An 11,359-nucleotide genomic window follows, 5' to 3' on the forward strand; every position below is an offset into this window, starting at 1 on the left:
AAATTGATTATCTTATATATCCAATGCAATTTATTATGAAGGTTCTAAAACATTTATTATGAAGGCAGTGTTCTAGTTTCAGGGGATGTAGTAGTGAGCAAAACAAAGTCCTTGCCTTCATAGAATTTATATAAAGAGTTAGATTAACAGGAGAAAACTACAAAGTTTTGACCCTCAGTCTCCATATCGGTAAAACTGGATAGATATTACTAATTCTTTAAAAGAAAATATAGGGTGGCTGGAGCGATAGCACAGCGGGCATGGGCATTTGCCTTGCATGCGGCCAACCTGGGTTTGATTCCCAGCATCCCGTACGGTCCCCTGAACACCGCCAGGGGTAGGTCCTGAATGCAGAGCCAGGAGTAACCCCTCTGCATTGCCAGGTGTGACCCTAAAAGCAAAGAAAAAAAAAAGAAAGGAAAAAAAAGAAATATAGGGATGGGGAGATCGCACAACGGGCAGAGCATGTGCTTGGCACATGGGAGGCTGGGTTGGAGGCCTGACACCACTGAGTGGTCCCCAAACACTGAGTTAGGAATTTACTGAGCACTGCATAGTACAGTCTCAAAACAAAACAGATAATACATATTTTATATTTATTTACATATTTATTTTAAATTGGGCTGGAGCAATAGCACAGCAGGTAGGGGGTTTGCTTTGCACGTAGCTGACCTGGGTTCGATACCTTCACCACTCTCAGAGAGCCTGGCAAGCTACTGAGAGTATCCTGCCCGCACGGCAGTGCCTGGCAAGCTACCCGTGGCGTATTTAATATGCCAAAAACAGTAACAACAAGTCTCACAGTGGATACATTACTGGTGCCCGCTCGAGCAAACTGATGAGCAATGGTATGACAGTGATTTATTGTAAATTGTCTTTTCATATAAATTTTTGATATTTCATATAATTTATATAGTAAAGAATAGCTACTCAATAGTCTACATAACCATTGGAGTTATTATATCAAATTAAAAATTTGTTTTTATTAAATTAGAAAATTATTTTAACTAGTATTCAACATGCCAAAAACATTAATAACAAGTCTCAATAGAGACGTTACTGGTGTCCGCTTGAGCAAATCGATGAGCAACGGGATGACAGTGATACAGTGATACAGTATAATTTTCATACCTCAGATACACATTTTGTTTTCAATCAGTTAGAACACCGTGACAAAAAGGGGCTGTGGGCCCTGATATATAGCAATTTGATGTCCTGATCTCAACCCTTAGTTCCACCATTACTAGTGACATGATCCTACACAAAGTGAACCATTTATAAGACAGTTTTCCTAAGCATAAAATAAGAATGGAATTATTTGACCCACCTACTTAGTGGTGCTCCCAAGAATAAATAATAAATTTCAAATGTAAAGATTAGGAGAATAATAAATAAGTTAATTTATATCCATCTTATGCCATGCTCTCTATATGAAAATCACAAACAACATTTGTTTGGAGATATGTAGAGGGAAGGAAATTACCAGAAGTCATTTCTTAAGTGGATCAAAAATAGACAAAAAATTAAAGTGCTGTATACAAATGAACCATTTTTCCCTTTCTCACTACAGGATCATGCCTACCTAGAAATAGGTCTGAAGATGCTCATAACTAACTCTACCTTCTTGTATGGTTGGAGATTTTAGAAGAAAAGAGGTTTGTTTGTTTAAAAATAACATCTGTGAACTAAGACTACAGGTACAAAGTTGTATCATCTACATTACTTCATTTATATAGAGCTTTCAATAGGATCCCAGTTTGATGAATAAAATAGAAAAAAAAAAGAAAAGGGAGAGAGAGACAAAAATACATGATAAGGATATAAGTAAATATGGCAGTAGCATAAAGGAGATAAAAGAATTAAAGAAAAAAGACAAAGGGAAAGAGAGCAGATCCTAACAATAAAGCAACATAAGAAGATTTCCCCCCTTGGGGTAAGAAAAAAATAGAAGCAGGGATAAATGTAACAGATGTGAAAAACAGAGTAAAGAAAATACACATATACAGAAGAACAAAAGACAAAAATCAAAGTAACAGTGACAAGATAAAGAATAATAAAAACAGGAGAAATAAAAGCTACAAGACAGATGTCAGAAAAAGATGTTTAAACTGTACACACAATACACAAATATGTTAAAGAAGAAATAAAAACTACAAATTCATTTTTATCTTACGTAGGCAAGTGAACATTCAATTACTATATATTTCAAAAATCTCTATACAATTAATTTTGGAAGCTGGAGAGAAGAGGCAGGTCTTTCATAAGATGCTGGTTGACAGACTAGATCATTTAACAGGAAGATTAGGACACTGAGAGAGAAGGTGACTTCATAACCCTAATGCACTCAAAGGAAAGAAAGGGCCAGATAAATAACTGCACTAGAACAAGCCAGCTGAAAGCATAATATTGGTTTTATTTTCAAAAAGTACATTAGAAATAAACTTCTCGGAACTTTAAAGTTGCCTGAATTCATCTATGGTACGTTTTTAGTAATCTTGGTCTGAATACACTTTGTGGGGGAGGGGCCCTTGAGGATTTCTATGCTTCTCTCACTCCTGCTTAGCTGTCATAACTTACTCAACAGACTGACCCACAAACAAATGTCTTGACTATCTGCAGTAAGATTCCCAAAAGTACAGTGATTATGCCATGGAACTAGAGGTAGAAGAAAGTAACACAGATAACTACACATTTTCCCTCAAAGGTATATGAAATATTTTATTAATGAGCTTTTAATGTAAATGTAAAAATAGCTCAAGTGGAATGATGTGAACTTTACTGCTGTCTTACAATATAATTCATAAATGTTAATATGTCTATGTTTAAATGTTCTGAATTGTTCACTTTTGAAGAGCATATCAATTTACTATTTTACTTAGCCAGCAGCATTCCTGACATGCTTTACTGTTACATAGTATTTCTAGCATCTGTAATAAGGCTTTGAAAATTGCATGATTGTGTCTCATATATATATAATGCACAGTATGTATACCATGCATGATGTATCATAGTCCGAATAAAATGGTGCCCACTGCAAAATCAGAAGTTCTTGTGCAACAGTGCTTTAAGGATCCCGTGCTACCGGCATTACACAGTGCAAAGGTCCACTGGGTAAGAAAAGAGCTAAGGACAGTTTCCTCATTACACTCTCCCCAAACAATTCTAGCTCAACTATTCCTTAAGATATTAATTACTCTTTCTCCCTCCACCTGCTCTCAGAAGTTAGGCTGAGGATGGATGGTTGCTTTTAGGAAAACAATGCAATAAAACTATTGTCACCCAAGAGGAAGGCTGATGTTTTGTACAGTGCATTATTAACTGCATTTGAGACAGATGAAACATCACAATGAAATAATAATTATGTAATTTGTAATTTTGAATCAAAAGAAAACATGTAGATTGGTTAAAACATCTCATCTAGCACATAAGAAATTGTTAAAAAAATAATCAGCATTTTATAAACAAAATAAATCATATAAAATATAAATAAAGGAAATAATGAAGAATAGTAATGATCTTATTACTCACTCTGATATACAGCTGCATCATTTCCTTTTCTCTTTGGGGGTTACGATACTTCTCATAGAAATCACGTCGCTTCTTTGTTTCTTTAGAGACTTTATCTTTTCTTTCCCGTTTTTCTGCAGGTTCATCTGAACTATCAGAAGATGACTGTAAGTGTATCTTCGGCTTTTCTACTTCAATATAGTTTTCATTAGGATTCAGTACTATCACGCCATAACCTTCCTATTTTGAAAGCAAAGGAGGCAGTGTAATTTAATCTTAGAAACATTCCAGTCCATAAAAAAGTTCTTAAATCTGATATTACGTGACTTGATACTAATGCACGTTTATTAAAATATTCCCTTAAAAAGATCAGATTTTTCCAAAAGAAATTCAATTAAAACTGTTTGCCTGCATCATGGGTGTAAATAAGTAGACATTATAAGAACAAAATGACATAATTACAATTTAAAAATTAGAAAGCTTAAATTAAAAACTACTTTAGTCTCCTAGAATACCCAAAATCACTAAAATAATAATGAAATAAGCATATTTTCAATAATATTAATACTTAAATATTGAGAAAATGACATCCTTGAAACTTAAGTTTAAAATCCAAACCACATTCTGTAGGATTCTTTTTTCTTTACAAGTATGTTTTAATGATTTTCCATTTGAAAAAGAAAAACAAATAAAGTTAATCTAACATTCTACAGATACAAGTATATACTTTGATATATTTACATATGATATGTACATCTCTATGTATGAACATATACATTACTGACCTAAATATATAATGTTCACCTGTGTACCTTGAAATTCTTAATCTCTCTTTCTTTGAGGACAAACAAATCATAAGACAAAATAAACTGATACCCTGTTCTAATGTATAGAAGCAATTCTGATTCTAAAATTTCTTATGTTTTTCATTTACCATAAACATTTCCCTTTACTAACTATAGTACTAAAGAAAATATGACCCAAAGTTGAAAAATACATAAAAAAAACACTCAAAGACAGTTTTTTTTGGGGTACGATTAATCCTAGCAAGGGAAAACATCTATATGGTACAATTAAGGAAACGATATAACATTAAACATTACACAAAATTTTGAAAATAATATAAATCGCATCTTTTTTTATTCAATTCTGTACTGTGAGTATTCCAATTTCCCCAAGTAAAATGTACAGGATCACACTTAAAATATCTACAAATTATAGCAAAATAAAAACATAAATGTTAAGAAAAATAAACTTTAAAGATATGTCATGCTTACAAACACAGGTCACTTTCCCCATCCTACACTTGTAGAGTTAAACATTCTTATTTCAGTTTAAATGTTAATTCATTTTTGCGTCATCAATAAGAATTTTTAAAACTTGATAGCAATAATAGTTAATCAATGTTAGCATAGGCTCAATGATCTTATTTTAAAATACAGTGCTAGACATTGCTGTTTTTTTCAAACAACTGATTTTATAAACTACACATAAGTTTATTGGGAACATTTTAATTCTCATTTTATCCCTTCTCCCGGCCCCTATCCACCCATCAAATTATACCATTGTTTAAAAATATAACATAATTTGAGTTTTTTTCAAGATCACTGAAATTCCGATTTTAATAATAGGACTATTAATTAAGATATGTTTGTCTTACACACATATGAAAACTATATAACATTACCAAGCTAACAATATAACACATATTCTTCAATACATGTTCGGATAAAAGTTTAAGATAAACACCTCTCTCAGGAATGGCTTATAGAATGCTTTCCAAATTTCAAATTTTAAATGTTCTACTTCAAAGCACAAGCGACAGCTCCCCCTCCCCACCCCCGGAAAGTTTCTTAGCTGGCAAGTCAAAGTTTTACCAACAAAAGATATTTTATTTGGTCCTGCTTTATTCTAATCTGTAGAGCTATTCAAAAGTCTTGTAATTCATTGTGATCACTGTCAGGTAGACAGATTGTCACTTGGTGATTTTCTACAGTTGGACACACTTGACTAGTTATTAAAATCACATTTGAAGTAAGTTCCTACCCCTCTTGCTTGTGCCTCTTACAACTTTTCACGCCCGTCTCAAATTTCAGTTATAACTTCTCCTCCCACCAAAAGTAAGTTAAAGAACACTGTTGCACTCTACTAAACAGGGTGAAATGGAGGCATTCACTACACTGTCTCTGGTGTAAGGAACATAGTCAAAAAAGGTCACCATAGGCCAAAAAGAAAATTGCCTCCTTACTAGATTCTGTACTGTGAGTAAGTGGTCTCCTGTCATGCTTCTTCCCTGCCTTCTCTGAGTGAATTGAACTTTAAACACACACACACACACACACACACACACACACACACACACACACACACACACACAAACCCCCTCTTCTCATATTTATACATGAACGTTAGCAAGTCTAGAACAGAATTTGAGAATTCTTAGATATGAAAACAGCTATATACTACAAGACCAAAAAAAATACCCAAAAAAATCGAACTCAAGGTAACAAAGTAGGATTTTAAAAAACTGATAGAATGACAGCCTCATCGTGGCACCATGAATGAATTTCAAATAAAGGTGAAGTCTCCATATAAAATTTATAGCTGCAAGTGTTACAAAACTGTTACCCTAATTCTAACTCGATCAATAGAAAGAGTATTTTCATAATATTAGGTCTACTGGAGCAGAAGCTTTTATTTCCATTCTTAGAAGTCAGAGAATAAAAAATATTGCGCCTGCGTGATTTTAAATGAAATCTGAAATTTGACATCTCCCATCCAAATAAACACACACAAAACACACACACACATATAAATCATCAAAGAAGTAGTATTTGTCTAAGTTATCGATTATGTAACTGAAAATTACATGACTCATTTGTCCAATTTTATAAAGACACGTTGTCAATTTTTCACCGAGGCATCAAAAGATGAAAAATGATTCTATATTTAAATTGTCACTATATAAATCAATTAAAAAATTTCATCACTTAGATTTCAACAATAAATGTTTCTCTTTAAACATACAATTTACTTAGAAAATATTTTATCATTTAGATATTTCATTCTGCCAATTTAATTACTGGAATAACAATCAGAATTTATTCAGGAAGATTTTCTAGAGAAATTAGAGCTAATTTTAATAAATGCCTTTGTTGCAAATTCAATTACCATTCTGTAAAAAAACCTTACATTTTTCAATTAAAATTTTCCTGATAAATTATGGCAATTTTCTGAGACCATTCATAACTATTTTATGATGAGGAGGAGAAAGCTGGAGCAATAAAACGAAGTCAAGTTTCCCATTTACATGCTCCCTCCACAGATGTATGGCAGCATTTTATCTCTTTTATTTTTCTATCACAGGTAAACACTACCAAAATATTCCTTAATATACTAAAACTACAATGATTTTTGCCATGTCCACATTAACTTGTAGAAGGCAGGAGTCAAATACTAAGCGAACAAAGCTGACAGTAAGCCAATACCTAAACTTCACTATTTAAAACAGAGCAGTATCAATTAATGTACTGAAATCAAAACATAATTAAAAATACAATTTTCTAGTGGCATTCAATCAACACATACTGAAGTAAAAAGATATAGAGCATAGATATAAATGTGCCCATGAAGTTTTACAAATGGCATGATAAAACCAGCCACCGAATATACTATAAAAGAACTAAGAAGTGAGCCCTACCACTCCAACTGGAGTTTTCTACCTGATGTTTAAAACCTTTAACAGTTTGCATGGAAGCATTGTTTTGATATTGAGCTACACATTATGTATATGAAATATCACATAAGATAAAAAGGTAACTTAATTTCAAATATACATGGAAACTTCTATTATTTTGAGTAAGATAAAATGATCAAATTGATTTTCTAACATTCTACACCTAAGTAAACAAAACTTTTGGCATCCTTCACAATGATTTACCTAAGTCAACCCAACATTCAATATTTCAGAGCCAAAGCATACATAAAATTGTTAAGTTATATCTGATCACATAATCTTATAGATCAAAAAGATGATCCAAAGTACAGATACTGATAGAAGTAAACTTTATTGCATTGATTTATTTTTTTCTATCCCTTTTTAGCTACAACTGTAGTTCATTTCAAGATCTCTGTCCATAAGGTATAAACTATGGTATCTTAGTCATAAACCCTCAAAATTTATCACTAGCATAGCATTTTCTTAAGTTTAGCACCTGCCACGACAACCTACAAAAGAACATACCCACTTCCAATCTCCTTCACTGTGAAATAGATGTGTTTACTAACAAATAATAGTTCATTTATCATTCAATCAACAGAGTATGGCTTAGGTTAGAGAAGTTAAGAATGATGGTGATGCCGAACACAAGCAAAGAGGAAACTTCACTATGGAAACTTTAACAGTATAGAAATGTACTTATTTTGAAGATTCTTCATAAAGATAAAATTTTTAAATGCCTAATCAAAACCAAAAAGTACTTTATTCCCCCAGATAAAGGTTGCTGAAGGTTTATCCAAGTTAACTTGCCTATTAATTACTAATAAAAATTAAACATAGTGACAAATTCTGTATCTTGTCAAATCACTTGTGATTGACTAAACAAAAAATCAGCTGCAATCATTCAGCTCTGCATATTAACTTGCTAATTCCAAAAGTCACATGTGACCAAAGAGGTTATGGACCAAAGTAGAATCCTTTGACCTATGGAACTATTTGCTTTGGTCTTCATGTAATAATCTGCAATAGACCATTTTTACCCAGATGTATCATCACAATTTTTAAGTTCATTCTGTCGCTTAATTTGAAAAAAGGAAGGTGCTCATCTTCAACAGAGATAAAATCAAAGCATACACTACATCTACACGTGGGTTAAAATGGACAAACCGTTGTCCATTCATTTTTTCTGAGAGATGTATGTTTTCTTCTCATCTTTTTCCCAAGAAGAGTATGTATATGCCACTGTTGCAACATGCTAGGTGCAACAGTGAGATGAGGTCATGACAACCAATCAGAAGTCACTAGTGAAGCGTTAAAGTAAACATAGCATTGGAGCTGCAACTCTGCTGGAAAAAATGCCCCCTCCATTATTTCAGTAATTTTCTCAAGACGTGACCTGGGACTGAAACGCCTGAAATGGCACTTGACTCCGTTTTTGTGCTTCTTCCCAATGTGGATTTAGGTGACAGCACCCTGCTAATATTTTGTAAAATGTTTGTCATGACTGGGCTTCAAATTTCAGCTCCTAAATTTTAATGTCGAGGTCCATGGTATAAAAATACCATAATATAGACCAATAGAGATTATCCCAGTTAAGTTTCCAACTTCAAATAGCTCATCAAGTTAGTCAGTAAAAGAAAACATGCCACAAAAAGTTTTCAGAGGACCACCTGTTGTCTATTATTTTTACATAGCACTTACTCATAAATCATAACACAGGGTAATTAATCAAGCTGTCAAAGAGAAGGTCAAAGGTTATATGGTAGAGTCAAAAGGTCATGCATGGGCTGATAGAGGTCAGGGTCACACTGCATTCCTCATTATCAAGTTGGGATGAGAGACGGCCCAAGCAAACAAAAGTGAAAGCAGATGGAGAAGTGAGTGGATAAAAAAAAGAAAAGAAAATTTCACAAACAAAAAGAAAAGTGAAAGAAGACTGTCAGCTGCCTTCAAGTAGAGAATAGAAGAGTAAAGAAATACACTGAAATGTGCTCAAAGGAGCTCAAGAACATAAAGAAACTACAGTTTTATTAATTAAATTGAATATAACTTTTCTTGGCCATTTTACTAGTGCATACTAAGATATATTAGAAAATACATGCTTGCTTGCCATTTCTATACTTTCCCGCAAGTGGGCTCAAAAATAATTAGGGTATATGCAAAGAGTTCTAAGGATAAAGTATGGTTAAAAAAAACACTGTAATAAAGGATTTCTTTCCTTTAATATTGTTTCAGAGTGACACCCATAAATGCAAATAGTTTTAAGCCATAGGATAGATAATTTTGACTACCATACCAAGATATCTATAAGAATAAATTTATCAAAAAGTCCTTTTGAATAACAAAACAGTTATAAAATATTCTATTATTACGCTGGCCTGAATTAGATGCAGAATACTGTGCAAAATTAGCTGTCACCCTTTGCTCAAAATCTTTGTTAATCTCATTTTGAATGTTTGCAGCTTTATCAACACATGCATCAATGTCAGCTCCTTGGTTACTGAACCGCTGTAGTTGGAAGAAGATATAATTAAAATGTTTTGGCACAGAAAAGGTGAAATTGTATCTTCCCCTGTTCCCTTAGGAGTCTGTAAAACATGAAGGATATATTGACAAACACATACCCTTGTCTCTAGTTCTGACATTCCAGGTCATCCAAGTGCTATTTATTTTAAAACATTCACTTTGCACCTATCCATATTATCTCCAACTGTTTCTAACTTTTCCTAGACTTCTTAAAGTCTAGGAAACACTATGTTTCTTAAACTTCACAAATTTCTCTTCTAATCAATACATTTCTTACTAATCAAACTATTCTGTAAATATACAACAGCATTAATAAAACATTTATTATTCATTTTCAATGTCAGATACATTTGTGGCATTGTGGCACTTTTTACATCTTTGATATTCTTTTTTCTCCTTTCATAAGATATAGCATACAACCACAGATACACAAATTAAGTTGAAAAGAAGTAACAAGTTTTAACTGTTGCTCAGTCAATGAAATATTTTATCAGGAACCCTACAAATAATGCCTCCTTCATCTTACTTTGACAGAAAAACTCAGATTATGAACTTTAATGTTCTGCATTCAAAATCATAAGATTATATACTCAATGTTTTACAAAAGACCAATTTTCTTATTTCCTATTAAAAATTTATTACAAAATTGTATAAGTATGATAGCTATGAAGCTAATGAGTGGTAGGAGCATGGCCTTTCAAAATATTATCACTTTAACCCATCTTACCATACAACATGTGCTTAGGCTTTAAAAAATATTATTAAAATATGCCTAAGAATATTGATAAAGAAAAAACCACTTTCTCTTAAAATAATCCAACTCTCTCTCTCTGTTTTTTTTCCAAGTAAAATATTGTTTAAAGTTTCCAAATTTTTGTGGTATACTAATGTAACTGTTTTATGATTGTGGTCCCAGAGTCTACCTACCACAATGAGGACATAATTAAAGATCCCACAAAGTTAAGAATCCAATAACACATTAAACAATTCCTACAAAAAATATTTAATAAGCAGCTACTATCTAGCAAGCACTAGCTTAGGTATACTTATGAAAGTCAGCATTTGTCTCATGATATTTCTGTCCTGTAGAAAATTTCATATCAGAATCAAGTACAAATCCCTAAAATGACTACATAAAACCATCCTATCCTTCAAGAGAAAGAGGAATATGAAAAGAAAGAAAAGAAGAAAAAAATTATGAGAAAACATTACTAAAACTAAGAGAGTTAGACTCTCAAGGATGACTAATCCCAAATAGTAGAGAGTACATACATGTGTATGTGTTGAATGGTAGTTAAGTTTACCTCATAACAGTGAAAATGAACTGCTTTGAGAATATATATGAATAAGTCTGTATACAGACAGATATTTAAGCATGAAAATGATTTCATAATCTAAGGGAAAAACTTCTATATACATCTACTATCTAACAAACAGGTGCAACTGAATACAATTATGATTTCCCTTCCCACAGTGACCTATGTCAGAAGATCTTCTCAATACTTCTTCTACTAAATAATTTAATTACTTATGAGTTATGGTTTCTTTGTAACATTTTAAATGACTAACTCATTAAAATGCAAAAATATGCAAAACATGATGTCACCG

General features: G+C 32.5%; 1 protein-coding gene across 4 annotated transcripts in view; it reads right to left on the reverse strand.

Moving 5' to 3' along the window:
• FAM172A (family with sequence similarity 172 member A) overlaps positions 1-11,359 on the reverse strand; it is a 452,093-nt gene that overhangs the window by 266,307 nt on the left and 174,427 nt on the right. For all 4 annotated transcript variants that reach the window (XM_055120157.1, XM_055120093.1, XM_055119959.1 and 1 more), the window contains one exon: positions 3,529-3,747. In XM_055120157.1, the coding sequence (XP_054976132.1) occupies positions 3,529-3,747 (219 nt within the window). The remainder of the gene's footprint in view (positions 1-3,528; positions 3,748-11,359) is intronic.

The sequence above is a fragment of the Sorex araneus genome, chromosome 1, assembly GCF_027595985.1.
Source record: "Sorex araneus isolate mSorAra2 chromosome 1, mSorAra2.pri, whole genome shotgun sequence".
Lineage (NCBI taxonomy): Eukaryota > Metazoa > Chordata > Mammalia > Eulipotyphla > Soricidae > Sorex > Sorex araneus.